This window comes from Syngnathoides biaculeatus, chromosome 17, assembly GCF_019802595.1.
Source record: "Syngnathoides biaculeatus isolate LvHL_M chromosome 17, ASM1980259v1, whole genome shotgun sequence".
Classification (NCBI taxonomy): domain Eukaryota; kingdom Metazoa; phylum Chordata; class Actinopteri; order Syngnathiformes; family Syngnathidae; genus Syngnathoides; species Syngnathoides biaculeatus.
The window spans coordinates 23,458,363-23,476,727 of record NC_084656.1 but is presented as its reverse complement, the minus strand read 5'-3'; the positions used below and the strand labels follow the sequence as shown (position 1 = coordinate 23,476,727).

Sequence of the window (18,365 nt, the reverse complement as noted above, 5' to 3'; positions counted from 1 at the left end):
CATCAAATTGAACAACATCCGCTGGCGCCGCACTTTGGAACGAATGCATTGTGAGGATAAGCGGCATCAAGACAACACACGCAGAAGGCCAAAAGGAAGACGAAGCTGACGTCACGATGAAATGTTTTCGTAAAGACGTTGGCCCAAAACTGCATCGATCGTCGTCGTCATCTTTTCTTGAGGGACTCGTTGAAGTGCAACCAGGTGGCATCGGTCAACGGAGCCTCTGTGCTCCTCTCTTAGCTGCCACGTGCGCCACGTTGTTCACTTGGCAGCGGGAGCCCGGGGGGGGAAGGGGGGGGGGGTCCTCTCTCAATTAATGTGGTCTGAAGGTTGCCCCCACCCCCCCCCCCCGTCGTCGTCGTGTGTGCGTGTTCGCTGCACAAAGGTCTTATTGTTCAGGAGACGTAAACGTCTGCACTAAATTATTTTCGCCAGGGTAGACCTGAGTGAGCACCGTCGTCGTCATCACCATCAACGATCGTAAAACGCGCACGCACGGAAACATGTGGAAAAACAAAAGCGGCCCCGTCGGTCTTCATTGATTGGGGCCGCTCGATGTGGATTTGGGGCCCCTAAACCTGAACCGGTTCTGATCCTCACGCTAACCGTCAATCCGTCCATTTTCTGAGCCGCTTATCCTCACGAGGGCCGCGGGGTGCGCCCGTCGCCGGCCAATCGCAGGGCACATAGAAACAAACCACCTTTCACACCTACGGGCAATTTGCATTCCTCAATAAACGCAGCAGGCACATTTTTGCCACGGGGAGAACACGCGAACGCCGAAATCTTGGTCACGTGACCACATGAACTCGAATTGGAAGCCTCAGAACTTTCGCTTCAGGACGCGCAATGGCGCCGCCGTGTGGTCATGTTGTCACATTACAACAGCCAAAGGCAAGAAAAAGGGAGAAAAATAGAAAGAAAAAAAAATATATATATTTTGGGTTGATTTGGCATCCCGGAAGACAACAAGCGGTCGCGACAAGAAACGCGATCCGGCGCCATCAGAAGACGACCACCTTTTGGCGCCGGGGCCGGTTTTTGGTGACGGGAACGTGGACGTCTTGGTGGTCGGCGCTGATGTTGTTGGACAGCCAGTCCAAGGTCACGCACTGACCTGCAACCGGGGACAAAAACAAACACGCAGCTTTGGAAAATATTCTTCTACTCCACTTGGAACTGTCGAGGTCAAAACAACAACAAGTGTCAAAGTTGTTCTTTCTTCTTTTCCATATTTTCTCTCTTTTTTTCATTTCATTCTTCCTCCCTTTTCAGATTTTTCCTCAGCTCGGTCGGCTTTTTCATTTCACATTTCCCTTTTCTCTCTTATTCCTCTTCCGCTAGGTGGCAGCAGAGAGTTGTCACTTACTCGGAGTGCAGTTTTTGACTCACTTGAGACTTGATGTTCGGGACAGTCCTTCTGGAAATGTTCCACCGATCCGCAAACGTGACAGCTTCCTCCTGGGAACCCAGACGAGAGAGTCAAAACGGAGTCCGTGTCCGCGCCGGAAGAGGGGGCGCGGCTCGTCTCGGACCCCGAGCCCCCGTTTACCACGTCCCGCGAATTGGTCGTCAAGCCAGAGCAGATAATAATCGGGATCGTTTTGGGTGGTTGTAGTCCTCTAACATGTTTTAAAACACAACTAAAGTTATTGAAAACAGATTTTTTTTTTTTTTTAAATGTTGCTCGGTGGCTGATGTTTGGCACTTCCTGTTGGCCTTTAATGGAAAAGTGATCCCCAAAAATAAGAGACAACTAAATGCATATTTACATCGGTGGCCCGGCGGTTCTGAGGACCGGGTTCAGACAAAGTACCTTGAGCGTAGAGCCCTTTGGGGTTGTCGGGGCAGGAGCGCGACAAATGTCCCGTCTGGCCGCAGATGAAGCATTTGGCGTACGGGAAGTCGCCTGGAGAACAAACGTTCAAGAAATGTTCTTAGCCAACCGAAGAGTAACGAGGGCGGGGCGGGCGGGTCCTGACCGACGGCGGGGTCCACTTTGGCCCGGCAGCGCTGGATCTCGTGCTCGGCGGAGCCGCACCGGTAGCAGATGCCGCGGCCCATCTCGTGGTCCCGCTCGGCCTCGGGGCAGTCGGCCAGGCCGTGGCCGGGCTTCCTGCAGTTGAAGCACAGCTGCCGGCGAGCGAGCGCGGCGACAACGCAAATTAGGCCCGCGTGGTACCGGACGGCCAACGATGTCTTTACGTGCACGCACCAAAAGAAAAATGACCCCCAAAAACTGAAGCCAGACGTTGACCTCCATTGTGCAACAAAAAAAAAAAATCGATTTGTGTCTCGCTGGCTGAAGTCAAATTAAATCGGACTAAATCGCTCAGTCGGGCAAACCGTTTTGAAATCCAGTAGTTACATTCCACAAACATCGGCCGTAGCCAATTAAACAATTTGGAACGCCCTGAAAAAGAAAGAAAGAAACCACCTGTGGACTGAGCAAGAGACCTCAAACGGGTCAGGCGAGTTTAACGACGGCAGTCGATGGCGAGCGTTGCGAAGAAACGTGTCAACATGTGTTGCTTCACCGTTAGCGTTCAAACACGCCTCGCGAGGCGGGTTATAGCACGGCAACATCGATGTTAGTTCCGACAGCCCATCTATGGCGTTCTGCATTGTGTGTTAGCATCGAGCTAACATGATTTCGTATTGGGCAAACTTTCAGAGAAAAGATGGCGGACGACCGGAGTGAAACACTCAACTCGCATCCTCGTCACCATCTCACCATTTTGCTCTTCTTGTCCGTCTGCCTCTTGAGCCTCCTGTTTTCTCTTCGCTGGTCCTTCCTCAAGGCCACGTGCACCTCCTGCCTGAGCTCCTCCCGGCCGTCCGCCGGCGCTTGTCCGCTCCGCTGCAGAAACTCCAGGAAGCCGTTGACATCTTGGTCCGTGTAGTCTTTCTTCTTCTTCTTGTTGTTGGGCTTCTTCGCCGCGGAGCCGCTCGGCTGCGTTCCTCGAGCGCGGTTCTTCTGAGGTTCTCCGCCTCCGCCTCCTTTGGGGCCTCCCCTCGCCCTCAGCTGACTCCACGGCGTGGCCTCGGCCGCCTTGTGCTTGTGGACGTTGTTGGCCCGAGCCCACCTCGTCATGGCTGCGAGTCACAGGGTCAAATGTGGACTCATCAGTCAATGTTCGGGCACCTATACGCAAGCCTTGTTGAATAAACGTTCAATGTTATCAATGGTTTCGTAAATGTAGACCTTCGATATTCTTTACACTTGTCGGAGTTTGGTCTAACGAGCAACTTTTACAGCTACGACAATTTGTTGTACATGTATTTATCAGATCTGTTCGTATTTGCTTGGATTTTTCTTGGTTCTCAAGGACCTTAACTAAAGACATGAGTAAAAAAGTAAACTTCAACAACTACTACTAGGCAGATATTAGCACATTAGCGTGTTAGTTATCATTCTGTCGCATACTCATAAACGGAACAGATCCCCGCAATTACCAACGTCTAAGTATTTACGGTTAAACACTAATTTCGAAAGGTTGAACCCCTAAATGAAAGGTAAAAACACAAGATTACCTTATAAAAGTTAAAGCGACATGTGTCGGTGTTTACCCGGAAGTTGGTCGAGTAATTTCCTTCCTCGTTTGCAAAAAAAAAAAAAAAAAAAAGAGAAAATGGCTCTCTACCGCCACCCTCGGCCTCGAAGGGCATGATGAGCAGTGGTTATATTTATTTGGATTCAGAAAATACACCGTTACTAGCTTTTTTTTTTTGTTTGTTTTGGGGTGATTTAAATAATTTTTGACTTGTAATTTCATATTTTAAAATCTTTTAGGAATCACCTGGGCGACGCGTTTACTGTGCGACGAAGGTGAACACAATGACGACAGAGAGTGCGACGCACGTGTGTCCCGAGAAGCTGGAAAAATGGCGGACGAGAGGCTTCAGTTCCACGAAATGGGCCTTGACGACCGTCTTTTAAAGGTACAATATTAATAAAGACCTTATCGATTATTTAAAGGTGACATATGCTCACTCGAAAACGTTATACCGCTAAACGAGGAGTTAAAGTGCAGGAAAAGTGACCATATTTGGAGCAAACTAACTGTCGTCATTCACAAACACGCCAAGAAAAGAAAAGAACAGCAAAATGTGCGTCTGTTTACTTTGGGCCTCTTCAACGTTTATTTTTTTATTTTTTTGAAGAGAACGGCGCATATTAATGGTTAGTGAAAACCTTGTCGTAAATGTGTTAGAAGACCAACAACAGTTCAGTGACGTAGGATGAAAACGCCAACAAATAGCTCCCAAAAGTTTTCTACAGTATCATAGTAGTTTTTTTTTTTGTTTGTTTGTTTGTTTTCCTTTTTGTTCAACTTTTCAATACAACTGTAAAGGTAATTGCCGGCCTACTCCACGTTTAGGCGGTGGCAGATCTGGGTTGGTCCCAGCCGACCTTGATCCAGGAGAAGGCCATCCCTCTGGCTCTGGAGGGCAAAGACCTGCTGGCGCGAGCGCGGACCGGTTCCGGCAAGACCGCCGCTTACGCCGTGCCCGTCATCCAGCGGATCCTGACGTCCAAGCAGGTGACGCGCGCCGACGCCGAACCGCCGGAAGCAAACGCGACAGCCGTGACGGTCTGGTTGTCTGCGGTCCTCAGAGCGTTCGCGAGCAGGACGTGCGGGCTCTGATCCTGGTGCCCTCCAAGGAACTGGGCCGGCAAGTCCAGGCGATGATGAGGCAGCTGACGGCGTACTGCTCCAGAGACGTCCGCGTGGCCGACATCTCCGGCAAAGATGACGTGTCTGCGCAGAGGTCACTTGAGTCTCGTGAAATGATTCACCGGGCGGGCAAGCCAACGTACGCGCGGTGCCACAAACGCCCAGATTGTATTTCCCGCATACCGACGATGGCAAATTTGAAAAGGTCTACAAAGAAAATGTTGCGCGGTATGGAAGTAGTCTTACAACGTTGTCACGTGCTCACGAAGCGGTGACACTTTTATAATCCACTCAAATCCAAAAGTGGGTTTGACGACGTATCGAATCGGAAATCAGCCCACAAAGTGTGGCGAGGGCACGAGCGTGTCTTAAAAAATACGCCCCCGAAATCGGCTTGCTCGGCTCTGCAAATGAGAATCCGCAGTGAGCGGAATCGCCGGAGGGCCGGCGGGCGCCTTGCGTTGACGCGACTTCTCGTCGGTGGCGCGCAGGCCCGTCCTGATGGAGAAGCCCGACGTGGTGGTGGGCACGCCGTCGCGGGTTCTGGCCCACCTCGACGCGCGCAACCTGCTGCTGCGCACGTCGCTGGAGACGCTGGTGGTGGACGAGGCCGACCTGCTCTTCTCCTTCGGCTTTGAGGACGACCTGAAGAATCTGCTGTGGTGAGGGGAGACGTTTGTCGGGGCTTCGCTCGGGCTCCGGGCCCGACCCGTTGCGTCCACGGATTCCAGTTTAGTTGTCGTGTCAATCCTTTGACTAGTTGAAGGTGCTTTTTCGACGGCGCCGGCGCTATTTTATTTTTCTCACGTGACTTTACGACGGTCAACTTTGACTCACTAAGTCACTTCGGTCACCGGGCCGATTTTCGGTATTGCTCAGCCCTCGCCGTACGGCTTCGGTATTTGTCGAGGCTCCGCTGTTATTGATTTATTTTATTTTTTTTTTTTTTGCTTGTGCCACGTCTTGACTAAAAGTTGTTGGACTCCCTCGCAGCCACCTGCCCAAGATCTACCAGTCCTTCCTCATGTCCGCCACCCTCAGTGAGGACGTTCAGGCCTTAAAGGAGCTTCTGCTGCACAATCCCGTAAGGTCCTGCGCGCACCTTCCTCATTCGCGTCGATCCGAACGTCACGGGGTTGGCGGTCTGCGTCCGCTCGGGATGAGTGAAAAGCCGCAATGTCGAGAAACCCGAACGACGGGGAAAAAAAAAAAAAAAAAAATGGTTGTACCCCTTTCAACCAATATATTGGCGGTCCTCAGTAACGTTCGTACTTTGCCGCGAATGGTGAAAATTTGCGAAAGGGCCGCCCTCGTGCGGATAGGTGGCTTGACTGCACTCCAAGCAGTTCGACGGGATGACTGAAAATGTCAAGCGGTTTCTCTGCTCGTCACCCGAGCTCAATCGGGGACCTTTCCCCGAGGAGACCTCGGTGCCGGGCGGTGGCCCGTTGCTTAAACGCTGATATGGCTGTAAATGTTCATTTTGGAAAAGCGAATCCGTGTACTTGGCGGGCCAGGTGACCCTGAAGCTGCGAGGCTCCCAGCTGCCCGACAGCAGCCAGCTGCAGCAGTTCAGCATCCGTTGCGAGGAGGAGGACAAGTTCCTGCTCATCTACGCGCTGCTCAAGTTGCGGCTGGTGCAGGGCAAGACGCTGATCTTCGTGGGAGCCGTGGACCGGTGCTACCGCCTCAAGCTCTTCCTGGAGCAGTTCAGCATTCCCGCCTGCGTGCTCAACTCAGAGCTGCCCGTCCGGTCCAGGTCAGACTCCGGACCTCTGCCGTCTCCTCCGGTTTTCGGCGCGGCGGGGCGATTGTATCGCACGTTTGCGCAAAAGGGCCTCGAGAAGCTTTCGAGCGGCCATATTTTCAGGAGTCCTTCAAAGACAAAATTTTGCCCGTCTCGCGTGTGGTTCCTGCGTCAGGTGTCACATCATCGCGCAGTTCAATCAGGGTTTCTACGACTACATCATCGCCACGGACGAGCACGGCCTGGCCGACCCCGCCGCCGCGTCGCAGCGCGCGGGGAAAGGCAAGAGGAAGAAGAAGAAGACGGCGGCGGCGGCGGGAAGGTGAGTCCTCGTTCAAACAGGAAGTCCTCGTCTTTGGCTTGAAGGCTTCACGTGTTGACGTGACGTGTGCTGTTTTGGTAGCGCTAAAGAGACGGAATACAGCGCCTCCCGAGGCGTCGACTTCCAAAACGTCAACAACGTCATCAACTTTGATTTCCCCGCCACCGTGGAGTCGTACATCCATCGGGTGGGAAGGTAAAGCAAACGTCGGCGCCGCAAGTCCGGAGGAGGAAGATTCGATGGTCTCTCTTCATTCAGGACGGCGAGGGCCGACAACCCGGGCACGGCCTTGTCCTTCGTCGCTCGCACGGAAACCGCTTTGCTCTCTGAAGTTGAGGAGACGCTGACTGGAGGTAAAATGGAGTCCTCGCGTCCGATTTCACGGTTTCACATTTGTCTGTGGAGCGAGCCTTTGCTCGTTTGGTTTTTTTCCCAGATGACGCAGAATCTTCCCTGAAACCGTTCCAGTTTAAGATGGAGGCTGTTGAGGGCTTCAGGTACAGATGCAGGGTGAGTCTCGTCCGGTTTTGCAAAGTCCGGCCACAAACGGGAATATGAGTTATATGAGAAACCCACAAGACTTTGACACTGTGTGTGGATTCCACTTCTTGCTACTATTTTTGGGCCGTAAGAAACATGTGAGCAAGTGAAAATGGAACCCTCCAGAAGCCCAGTTGACATGAAACTGGGGCAATGGTTCATCTTGGGCAAAGAGAAAAGGCACTGAGAATAGAACCCAGAGGGACTCCACTAATCATTTACTGTACGCATTGGTGATTTCTTTTTGCTCATATGGATCCTGGTGCTGAAAAAACAAACAAACCGCAAAATATGCAATCTCGAACTACGAAGGACTGAGAATAGATCCTTGAGGAGCCCAAGAAGTCATTCGCGCTTTTTTGTTTTTTCTATTAAAATCTCTGCCCCAAAAAAAAAATCCAAATAAGAAATCAAAACAACTGCGAACAGATCCCTGGTGAACCCCAGAAATCATGTGACGGCAAAAAGAATCCACCCAGAAATCAACTTTCAAATGTGTTTGGCGTCTGTCTGTCCGCGCAATGTTGCTAATTTGGATTTGTTGCGCAAAACGAGGATGCGATGCGATCGGTCACCAAGCAGGCGGTGAGAGAGGCCCGACTGAAGGAGATCAAGCTGGAACTGCTAAATTCCGAAAAGCTGAAGGTGAGCTTCACACGCGTGCTGGGCTCAAAAGATGGATTCTGCTGATTGGTCGCCTCTGCTTGCTCAATCAGACGTATTTCGAAGACAACCCGAGGGACTTGCAGCTGCTCAGGCACGACCAAGACCTTCACCCTGCAGTCATCAAACCGCACCTGAAGAATGTCCCCGAATACCTCAGTGAGTCGTTTTGGGAGCTTCTTCTGGTGCTCGGTGGCTAAAAGTTTGCGTTGTGAACCGGCGCAGTTCCCGACGCTCTGAGGGGCGTGATCAACCCTCTGTCCAATCGGAGGAGGAGGAACAGGCCCAACCAAAACCCCAAAGCGCACGGGGTCGCCAAACGCAGCTTCAAGGTTAGACACCGACCGGGGTGAGCGGAGGCATTTCCTGTTGGTTGTTTATTTCTCTCTTTTTTTTTTGGAACTTCTTGAAGGGAAAGAACCCACTGAGGAATTTCCGCTTCACCAAAAGGAGGACGCACAAAAGGCCCAGCCAGACAAAATGATCCAAATATGCAAATCAAACCAATTGACTTACGTTGACTTCCACTTCCTGCAAAAGCAAAACATTTTTGTATTTCTGTACCTTTCCATTCCTGATAAAAACGTCTTTGTATCCCCGAATCCTTTTTGCCCCTCACTGAAGCCGTTCACATTCAAAGCAAGTCAAGTGGAACAGCGGCCGTCTGCAATCTTCATCGCAGTTTTATTTGCGTTTTTCTCCCAGATGGAAAATAAAAACTCGCCTTTAGGTCCTGAATATTTGACTTGACTCGTTCACTTGTCATAATTTGGCTTCCTTGTATACACCAAAGCAATTTTCCCCAAAGAAATGAATGGAAGTGGCAACAATTTGTTCCGAAAACCAACACAATTGTCTTTGTTACGCCTTTTTAATAAAGAAAATGGCACTGTGACCTATAAAAACGTAATAATATGTATAAAAAAAAACAAACCTCAACTGGTTTTATCAAGGGTAATTACTGTACAGTGTGTTTTTGGATATGTGCATTTAAGGGGGGGCGGCCTGGTGAGTGACATCAGGAGCTGGCGGAGACTTTAGTTGGATGGTTTACTCTGCGCGTCTGTGACGGTTCTCATTTGGTGCCATTTGTTCCGTTCAGTCAACCCCTGGCTCTCCTGGGTGGTTTTTAAGGTGCGGGTGTGTCTTTGGCGGTCTCTCAGGACCTTCCCGCTCGTGTCAGTCGATGGTGAAGTGAAATGGGTAGTCCTCAGTGGGCACCGAGTCAAAGATGATGCTGTCAAAGGGGTTCTCGGTGGGCAAGTTGTCCACGGGGAACCAGGAATCGTACCAGGAAGTGGTGGTCTGGGCTTTCCGTGTCGTCGTGGCGGCGGCGGTGGTGGTGGTTGTCGCGGGGGTGGTGGTGGTTGTCGCGGGCGTTGTCGGGAGTCTGCCGCGGTGCTTCTGCAGGCGCAGCCGGCGCAGTCGCAGGATCCGCAGCCGACGGAGTCGTTCCGCTCGCTGGGCGGCGGCGTGCTGCTCTTCCGGGGACAGTGCGCTGGCCGCTGTGGCGCCGTGGGGGGTGGGCTTGCCTTCGCCGGCCTTGGGGACTACCCGGATGGGGCGGTTGCCGTTAAGCGCCAGGATCTCCTTGATGCGGTCCCAGTTGGACTTGGCCAAGGTGAAGCTGCAGGAGGTGGCGCCGGAATCGTAGCCCACCACGCACAGGCGGGTCTCGGACGTGTAGCCGTCCGCCTTGGCCGTCACGCGGTACTCGCCGGGATTCAGAAGCCGCCAGTAGTCGCCGCCCGAGGCTGTCGCCAGAAACAAATGTCGGCGTTGCTTCCCATTCAAACACGATAATGCAGCGGACGCCAACCTTTCCGCAGTTCACGACAACGTTGCACCTGTGTCGGGGTTTTGCTTAGTTTGCGCCGTGAAATACCCCCAAAATCCCACAAGGTAGCACATCTCTATTGGGAACGTTTTTGCCCAGTGTATAGTTGAATGGTTTTTTTTTGTTTTTGTTTTTTTTTGCCCCCCCCCCCCCCCCTCTTAGCCCGTTTTGAACAAGTCACCTACTTGCGGCTATCTCTCATCTAGATTTATCCGTAATGCCTTCAGATGGTAGTACTGGTGTCAAGGAAGTATGACAGGCAATACCGGTGATGATGTCATGGCGTATCCCCTCCACTGATATGGTGGCGTTGGCAAGGGCGTTTCCTTCCACATCTTTGACCACCCCTTTTATCCCACGATGCACCTGGGCACAAGAGACAGGCCAAAAGTCGTCGGTCCGTCCCTCCCTCCCTCCCTCCCTCCCTCCCCCTTCGATCGAGCCGGAGCCGTCACCGCGGCCCTCACCTGCTCGATGAAGGACAGCAAAGCCTCACGGTTGTTCTCCCACTCCACAGGAAGTTCGCTCTCGTGCGGGAACTTGTCGCAGCCCAGGAAGACGGAGATCTCAAAGCAGTTGGTGTGCAGGTAGCTGAAGTCATTCATGCCTGCGAAGGCGAGGCCGACGCTCGTGTTAAAAATCTCGACGCGTTCAACGGAGAGGACTGGACTCTTGGTTATCGACTTTTCACGAGGGCCATTATTTGAATGGTCGGTGCCGGGTGCGGCTGGCCAAATGACAAATTTTGGAAGTGCTCGTTCACCGGCTTGCCGGCAAAAATGGCTTCACAGGAGCCACTTTTCCCATGGAATGAGGTATTTGGGCTAGATGGGTCAGGCAGGACCTCGATAAGTGACGGTGCAAAACTGCTCCTCTGCCTTTCTAGTTGGATGGCGTCAAGGGCTTCTTTCGAACCAGCGGTGCGGTGTCCAGAATTCGGAGACCCTTATTTTAACCACGTCCACGTGAGGTCGGGGCATCAGAGACGTTGATAAATACAGTCAGGATCCACGGCCAAAAATGTGGCGTGAAAAAGCCTCCTGGACGTACACAGGCAGAAAGTAACCTGTGTGCTACCCAAGCTCGTGTGAAAATCTCCCCGGACACTTACTGCCCACGATGGGCTTCCAGCCGGCGCCATTGGTGACGCCCTGGCCCCTGGTGACGTCGTCGCCGTGGCAGGATCCGCGCTGGACCTCGGTCATGCTCAGGTGACTGTGGGCGTACGACATGGCCAGCCAGCGGAACATGACCTCGTCTGGCGTTTCGCGCAGGGCGCCCTCGTTCTGACGCTGGATCCGGGCCCAGGTGTCCTCGCTCATCTCGTCGTTGGCGTTCCAGCGCCGGCTGTCGCTCAACTTGGACAAAGGTAGTCGGCGGGATACCGAGGCTATGTTAGCGCTCTCTTTTGCAGCCCGTGCCAGTCACAAGTCTTAAACTTAACAAGTTTTACTCAGGCAAGGAGTGAAGGGAATGTTGCTCAAGCAAGCGGAGTCGCCACTTTGCTGACGGTAAAGCGACTGGCACGCAATCTTCAAGATGCCGATTTTCAAATGCAATCGGGCGAGACTCGAGGCTTACCGAAATCTGCGGCCGCTGCATGTCAAAAGGGTACGTGACCAGTTTCTCCCCGCCTTGCAAGTTCGCCCCCAGCACGAAGGGGGTGCGCTCCATCCAGGAAATGATGGCTTTGGTCTCCACAGCCATCTGAAGGCGAGAAACGACCGGCTGACGTTTCAGGTGGGTTTATTTTCTGAATCTCACGTTGCGAGAAGAACATTGATTGATTTTCAACCGTGCTCGATAATTATGACGGTTTTAGTCGGGTGACTTCCCACAGAAGGCCCAGCCACCGATGGCGACCCGAACCCCATCCAACTCACGGATCCGTTGAGGAAGTTCTCTGGCATGGGAATGTGATGGTTGGGTACAAAGCGCGGCACCCAGCCGCGGTCTTCCGCTCCCCACAAAATGCTGTTGAGATCCGGGAAGTTCTGGAAAATGTCGTAACCCTCCTCAGTCCAGTGGCCCAGAACCCAATTGCCCATCTCTGATCCCTGAAGGGCAAAATCACGAGTGACAGACAATCAAGTCTCGACTGAAAAACCGAAGCTGGGCCGTTTGCCTTGGTCCGGTCGTACCGCCTCGAAGGCCAGCTCGTATGCGTCGGGGTTGAGGGACGGCACCAGGTGGATCCTCACTCCGTCCACCAGGCGGCGCACTCGAGGGTTTCCGTCTTTGTACTCCGTGCACAAAAACTGCATCAGTAGAAGGAGGAGCTCCCGGCCCAGCACCTCGTTACCGTGGAGACCCGCCGTGTATCGGAATTCTGGCTCACCTGGACAAAAACCAAACCAAAGCAAAGCAAAACCCTGCGTGACCTCGTTTTGTTAATGTTCCCTTACCCAGCTCGTGCTCCCCCGGGTTGTCGGAGATTTCCATGGCGTACATCTTCAGGCCCTGAGAGCTCTTACCGATGTTGTAAATTCGGGTGATGTTGGGACACTCCTCGTTTATCACCTTCATCATCTGGAGCAGGTTAAGACATATTGTACAGTACGCTACTCCTGAAAAGGTTGAGCGTAGTGGTCTTTGGGTCAGGCTTCAAGGTGAATGTAAAAGGCGACTTTTATTTGACAAGTAGGAAGCGAGGATCCAGGAATGGACCAATAGCTGTCCTGGTTCAATCAGAACTGGTGTTTAAATTCTGTCATTTGGCATTTTAGGCCACAAGATGGTCACACGAGTGCTCCAAAAAGTGCTAGAACAATTGGAACAAACCATCGGTTCTATCGGACGACGCCCCGCTCAGTCCGTTCTGTCGACATTCCAGCCTACATTGGAAGGTCGCAGGTTTTCACATGAAAAGGTTTTGGGGTTTTTTTTTTTTGTTTTTGGTGCCAGGTCACGTTGAGCAGCTTTCTGCTTTCATCTTTTTGTTCAGCTAGAACATTTCGTGTAAGCGACCTGTCTCATATCCTTGTAGTTGTGGTGTCGGAAGTCAAGCTCGTCAGAAGACCTCACTTCGTTTTCGCTGCGGTGGCTCCCTGGAAAATGGAAACAGCGGGATTTGCAGCTTCAACTATCTGACGTGGTTTTGGATCAGTCTCTTCTGTTGGGAAGTGAAGCCCGATGCTGCTGTGTGACGTGTGTGTGTGCAATGTTCCCGTCATACTGACTTGGAAGCGGACATGCCAGAATCTCGGCCCGGAGACACAAGCTTCCGTTCCAGCTCTGCGGAAGGATTCGGACGTAGCGCGCGACCACCGGCCAGGAAAACTGGTTCAGAACCGGCGTGTCTCTGTCCACGTTCCCGTAGAACAACTGGAAGGCGATCTTTGTTTCAGTGGTCGGTCTCTTTTCCGGTGTAAGACCTCAGGTGGGCGTCCCGCTACTCACCCACTCGGCGTAGCCGTCGTGAAGAATTGTCCAGTCGCGACTGTCGTTGCTGAAGGCCACAAAGTAGGACGACACAAAGTCCTCACTGCAAGACAGCACACATACCGCAGCTTTTTTCGTCTTGGCTCTGGAATGTGGTCCCCCTGACCAACAGGGCTTTACTCTACATGGGCACATTTTAATGTATGTTCCACGTTGAGGCTGAAAAAGTGTTCGAGAGGCTCACAATAGCTCAGAGTTCCTTCCTTGCGTGATGACCCCCGAGAACTCCACCTCCCGTCGAGCATCCACCTCAAACCAGCTGTTGATCTCCTCGGGCTCGGCGCACCACGCGCCCCCGTAAAGATCTTCATCGTTGCTGGAACCCTGGACGGACGACGAGCATTAATCAAGTCTGCTACTGGCAACTGTGGAGTCTGCAAGTACGGTGTGGTCCAGTAAGGTCTAGCGTAATCCAGCGGGCCAGTCTTGGAGGTCCCGTCCAGTTTAGTCCATTGTCGTCCGGTGGTGAAGGGTGGACTGGTCTTCCACTTGTTTTATTTGGTTTTGGTATCCAGTGTGGTTTGATGCTGGGCTGTGGTCTGATGGTCTAGTGAAGTCCATTGTGATCTAAACATTCAGTGCAATGTGGTGCTCCAGTCTAGTGCGGTCTGAAAGTCAAGTCAGGTCAAGTTCAGTTCAGTTCATTGTAGTCTGGTTTGTCAAGTGTGGACTGGTGTTCCAGTCATCTTTGGTTTGAGAGTTCACTGTAGTCCAGAAAGCCTTTTGTCCGCGGTGGTCTGGCCAACCGTGGTTCACTTGATGGAGTGAACGAAGGGGGACTAGTTTGAATCCCGGCTCCGACCGTCTGCAAGTTGAAGTATCATTGGACAAAGACACTGAACCCTGGTTTGTGCCTTCCCTGGCAGCAGCCGCCTGTGAGTGTATGAATGTGTGGGTGAATGCAAGTCTTGAAGTCCTCCGGCCACTCTAACAGTGTCGATAAAATACGATATAAGTGCAGTCCGTTTACCATTTGGTGGGCCAGTTTAGTACGCGCTGGAAGTCCTGTTCAGTTTCGGACGGTCTAGTAGGGGAGATAAGTTGACTGTCGTCTGCTGTTCGATTCACTCTTTTGGGATCTGGTAGTCCACTGTTGTGTTATTGTCCAGTGAAGTCCAATAAAGTCCTGTGCTGTCTGGTCTAATCTGGTAGTCCAGAGGAGTATGGTTAGGCTGGTTAACCTTAGACTGGTGTGGGAATCCAATTCAGTCCATTATAATCTCGCGATGAAGCGGGGGCCGGTCCTCTAGTTATATAACCGGGTTATTGTGGTCTGATGGTCCAGTGTGGTCTGAAGATCTTGCGTAATCTGATGGTCCAGTCTCGTATGGTCTGAAGGTCCAGTCCATTTCAGTGAGGTTACGCTCTCGTGCGGACCGGTCTACTCGTCATTTCACGGGGTTCTGGTAGTCCACTGTGGTCCGATGGTCCAGTGGGGTTCAATAATATCAAGTTTGGTCTGATAGTCTGGTGTAATCTGATGAACCTGTTCAGTGTTGGTCCCGTCCTTGCAGGACTGTCATTCCAGTCGTTCCCGTGGGTTTGTCCTGGTCTATCCCAGTTGTAGTCTGGAGGTTTGGTGATTTCGGGCAGTCCAATGAGGTCAAGTCCGCGGCGGCGCCGTGTTCCAGCGCGGTCGAAATGGGCGGCCCAGTGTGGCGTTACCTGCATGTTGAGTCTTCCCCTCTGAACGGCGAATCCGTGTTGAGACTGCGAGGAGGCCAGCAGTTGGTCGTCTTCCACGCGGTGGGACTCCAAACCCAGAGGAGGACATTCTGGACGTAGCAGACAAAAGGGGGAGAGTTGCGAGACACCCGCACGCATGTCGACCGCCGTAGCTCCATATTTTTGTTGTCTTACTTTTGGGTTCCGGGGGCTGCGAGACGTTTTTGAGTCGTTCCTCTTCCTCCTCCTCCCATTTCTTCCTTTGACGCTCGGCTTCGTCGGAACCATAAAACAAAGACGTTTGCCCAAAACTGCCGGCTGCAATGTTGTCAGTCTCCTTGCGGTGTCGAGCAGTCCTGACCTTTTGCCGCCTTTTCCGCCTTTTCCTTGCGTGCTTGCTCCTCTTCTTCTTCTTGCTTCTTCTTGGCAACTGTGTGGAAAAAGAATCAGAAGGGGTGACGGGAAGGAGTCGCGGCCGGACCTCGGCCGACGCGTCGCTCCCGGCGGCCGACGTACGGTCGTCGTAGTCGTACTCTTCGTACCAGGGCACCGGGAAGGGGGCGTCGGTGATCTCGTCTGCAACACCGGCAAACATTTCTGGAAAGAATCTCGGCGGCGGTTGGCGGCGTGAACGCCGGACGCGGGCAAGTACCTGGTATGTACACGATGACCTCCGGAGTGGTCGCCCCCTTTTTGTCTTCGTAAAAATCAAAAGAAAAAAAAAAGATCAAATCTAACTCCCAAAAAAGAACCCTCAATTGTCCAGAGTGAAACGACGTGTTGACTTTTTCTGTGGTCCGCCACCATTTGGGAAACGAGTGATTGGCGCTGAAAGTTCAGGATGATGAAAGTGGACTTCCACTTTTGGCCACACGGGACCAGCAAAAACCGCACAGACTGCATTTCCAAATCAATATCTGTGTTTTTGTTTGTTTGTTTGTTTGTTTTTTTTGACATTTCAACATCGTAGTGAGCCACAAACCTGGAACCCTCCTGACCAGGTCCGGTTCTTCTGGCTCCTCCCACTCGGGCTGCACGGCGGCCGCTCGTCTGGTCGCTGTGAAGACGAGAAGGAGCGAATCATTTGTTTGCTTGCCGCCGCCGGCTCCCGTTTGAATATGGAAAGAAAAGCCGGACGTACTCGCGGCTGTGCTGGGTTGAGTCAGCGGTTTGGTGTCCGGCGGCGCCGTGGCAGCGGCGGTCGCGGACGCGGTCGCCGAGGCTTTGGGTTTTTTGGGCGCTTTGGGCTTCTTGGTGGCTTTGGGCTGTTTGGGTTTCTTGGTGGGTTTGGGACCTTTGGGCTTCTTGGTGGGCTTGGGCGTCCTCTGTTTCTTGGCCTTGGCCTCCTTCTCCGCCGCCTTTCTGGCTTTGGCTTGACGGAAGCACAACGCGCGGCGTCAGTGGCGCTTTTTGGCGGCCCGAAACCCGAAGAGACTCTTGAGAAGGCAAAACTTCACGGAAATAACATGACTCGGCATCCTTGCGTAAACGGACAAATGAAGAACATGACTCCGCGTTGAGGTGATTCATCAGTTTCAGACCTGGTTCGCGATGAGGGTGTTTATTGGGAAGCAAAGCAGCCGACGTGGAGTTGTTTTTATTTTTCTTCCTCCTACCTAAGCGTCATTTTGTTGTCACCAGAGTTTAAGTTTGCATGTTTGGATGATGGTTTCAAACGAGGTTTGCCTTTCGATTGGGGTTCGGGTTTCAAAAATCGGACTTCATACCCGAGTTGTCCTTTCAAACGAGGTTGCAAACGAGTGTTTGCAGCCACGGGTGGGGTCTTGAACAAAGGTGAGGGCTTAAACGGGGGTGTCGACCCTGAGTTTGGGTCTCAAATGAGGTTTTGGGGTCAGACTTGTAACTCGGGTGTGAACAGTCGGTTATGGTGTGGAAGCAAACGTGCGCGTTGATGCCAAGTCGTTTGCGTCCGTGTGGAAAGTGGAAAGTTTTGTCCCGTGGCGCCAAAGCTCCTCTGCCGGCGCGCGGAAAATCCCCATTTTGGGCTTCCCGCAGACCCGCAAAGTTCTCGCCAAGCTCGTCTGCATTTTATCACCCGCCGTGACCGCGTTTCTTGATCCCCGCTCAAGTTTCTCTGACCGGGACGGGAGGTGACGTCACGAGAAAAAACACTTTTCCAATGGCCGAAACACGCTTTCGTTTCCACACCAAAAGTACTCGGGAGATTTTCTTCCGCGACTAATCGAAGCCATTCCGAGATGAAAATGTTCGGGACATCTGGGAGAAATATTTTGCAGCGTTCCCCAAATTCCCACTTTGCACGCAATTCCGCATTTTGCCAGCAAAATCACGACTGATTCTGCTGCAGTAATTCCGTGCACATTTTTTTTTTTTTTTTTTGTTCATCTCCCGGAAGGAAGTCATCGTCCGTCAGATTCCCGCATTTCACGAGAAAGACACGACCGGCCTATTGACCTCCTCCCCCAGTTTTGGACCACATCAGAGCACGGCAACTTCCAAATTTTGAGCTCCTGCACGACGTCCTCGGTCCGATTTGAAACATTCCTAAATTGTCGGTCGGCCGCGTTGACGGCGTCCTTCCGCATTTCTCATCAGATCGGAAACATTCCAAGCCGAGAGAGTTTTGCTCCCGAAGCGGAAGTCGCTTTGCCATCTTGTATCTGTTGTGGACGCTTGACTCGCTCCCTCCTTCCCTGATCACGGTTTGGAGGTATTTGAATAGCGTGCGCGAGTTCACTCCGACGCCCGCTTGAAATGCGAGCGCTGGATCAACCGCTAAGACCGAGACTCAAGTGACAACAAACGTGGACTTGACATAGTTCTTACAAAGTCTACTGGAATGCTGCCGCGGTGACCGCGGAGCGGCGAGTGAGCCAAAGATTTGGAATGCGAATGATGTTTTTCATCCAAGTGCGCGACGTCGACGACTCTTGGACTGAAATTCGGCCGTTTTGATGTGGCTCACGATTACGGCCGATGACTTTTCCTGATGTGCCACCTCAAAAGAAGATTGGGGGCGAACACGGGCCCCCCGACCTTGACTTTGACACCTCCGTTTTGGTCTCACCTGCCTCCACCTCTTGCGGGGTTTTCTTCTTCTTGGGTTTGGGTTTCTCCAGCTCCGCCGCGGGCTCGTCCGACACGGCGGCCCGGTCCTCCCGGTCGTCCCCCGCCGGGCCCCGTCTCTCCGCCGCCCGCCGGGCCTCCCTCACCTGAGCCCCGCCGTCCGCCTCGTCGGCGCACAGCAAGACGCCAAACAGCATCGAGAGCAGGCACGCCGTCGCCAGGAACCCCCTCATGGCTACAAAAAGAAGACGCGAGGCCCTCGGAGGGGAGCAAAGGTGGAGCTTCGGCGTGAAGACGTTTGTGTGGGAGTCTGGCGGCTCCCTCCCGCCTCCTCGGCCTTTTTTTCCTCTCCCGGCCGAGGGAGGAGCTTGCAGAGACACGCCAGACGTTCCAGCCGCGGGGGAAATGAACGAGGCCAGA

The 18,365-nt window shown here is 52.7% G+C and overlaps 3 protein-coding genes across 3 annotated transcripts; 1 reads left to right on the top strand and 2 right to left on the bottom strand.

The window, feature by feature from the left end:
- Positions 1-917: 917 nt before the first annotated feature.
- Positions 918-3,650, bottom strand: zcchc9 (zinc finger, CCHC domain containing 9). The gene is made up of 6 exons (XM_061801515.1): positions 3,538-3,650; positions 2,738-3,160; positions 1,986-2,136; positions 1,820-1,912; positions 1,396-1,464; positions 918-1,120 (listed from the first exon to the last, which is right to left on the bottom strand). The coding sequence occupies exons 2-6, from the start codon at positions 3,095-3,097 to the stop codon at positions 1,008-1,010; spliced, it is 786 nt and encodes a 261-aa protein (XP_061657499.1). The 5' UTR covers positions 3,098-3,160; positions 3,538-3,650; the 3' UTR covers positions 918-1,007.
- Positions 3,651-3,786: 136 nt separating this feature from the next.
- ddx56 (DEAD (Asp-Glu-Ala-Asp) box helicase 56) lies at positions 3,787-8,694 on the top strand. Its single transcript, XM_061801482.1, has 14 exons — positions 3,787-3,945; positions 4,386-4,547; positions 4,622-4,776; positions 5,174-5,344; positions 5,676-5,766; positions 6,200-6,441; positions 6,605-6,751; positions 6,833-6,946; positions 7,010-7,104; positions 7,188-7,261; positions 7,847-7,936; positions 8,008-8,113; positions 8,180-8,286; positions 8,367-8,694. Exons 1-14 carry the CDS (start codon positions 3,889-3,891, stop codon positions 8,436-8,438), a joined length of 1,683 nt encoding a protein of 560 aa, XP_061657466.1. The 5' UTR covers positions 3,787-3,888; the 3' UTR covers positions 8,439-8,694.
- A 130-nt stretch (positions 8,695-8,824) lies between these two features.
- On the bottom strand, positions 8,825-18,341 carry aebp1a (AE binding protein 1a). The gene is made up of 20 exons (XM_061801461.1): positions 17,947-18,341; positions 16,039-16,269; positions 15,880-15,954; positions 15,550-15,594; positions 15,414-15,473; positions 15,259-15,327; positions 15,093-15,170; positions 14,898-15,007; positions 13,417-13,556; positions 13,191-13,275; positions 12,971-13,115; positions 12,759-12,838; positions 12,197-12,320; positions 11,933-12,129; positions 11,675-11,848; positions 11,373-11,498; positions 10,903-11,149; positions 10,259-10,398; positions 10,058-10,157; positions 8,825-9,708 (listed from the first exon to the last, which is right to left on the bottom strand). Exons 1-20 carry the CDS (start codon positions 18,176-18,178, stop codon positions 9,134-9,136), a joined length of 3,033 nt encoding a protein of 1,010 aa, XP_061657445.1. The 5' UTR covers positions 18,179-18,341; the 3' UTR covers positions 8,825-9,133.
- Positions 18,342-18,365: the final 24 nt, after the last annotated feature.

Coding starts and splice junctions, on each gene's coding strand:
- ddx56 (XM_061801482.1), top strand. CDS start 3,889: ATGGCGGACGAGAGGCTTCAGTTCCACGAAATGGGCCTTGACGACCGT. Junction 5,767..6,199: donor AGCTTCTGCTGCACAATCCC/GTAAGGTCCTGC, acceptor TTGGCGGGCCAG/GTGACCCTGAAGCTGCGAGG. Junction 8,287..8,366: donor TCGCCAAACGCAGCTTCAAG/GTTAGACACCGA, acceptor AACTTCTTGAAG/GGAAAGAACCCACTGAGGAA.
- zcchc9 (XM_061801515.1), bottom strand. CDS start 3,097: ATGACGAGGTGGGCTCGGGCCAACAACGTCCACAAGCACAAGGCGGCC. Junction 2,137..2,737: donor CGGACAAGAAGAGCAAAATG/GTGAGATGGTGA, acceptor GCTCGCCGGCAG/CTGTGCTTCAACTGCAGGAA. Junction 1,913..1,985: donor CAAAGTGGACCCCGCCGTCG/GTCAGGACCCGC, acceptor TTTGTTCTCCAG/GCGACTTCCCGTACGCCAAA.
- aebp1a (XM_061801461.1), bottom strand. CDS start 18,178: ATGAGGGGGTTCCTGGCGACGGCGTGCCTGCTCTCGATGCTGTTTGGC. Junction 16,270..17,946: donor CCCGCAAGAGGTGGAGGCAG/GTGAGACCAAAA, acceptor GCTTCCGTCAAG/CCAAAGCCAGAAAGGCGGCG. Junction 10,399..10,902: donor CTGGAAGCCCATCGTGGGCA/GTAAGTGTCCGG, acceptor TCGCCTTCGCAG/GCATGAATGACTTCAGCTAC.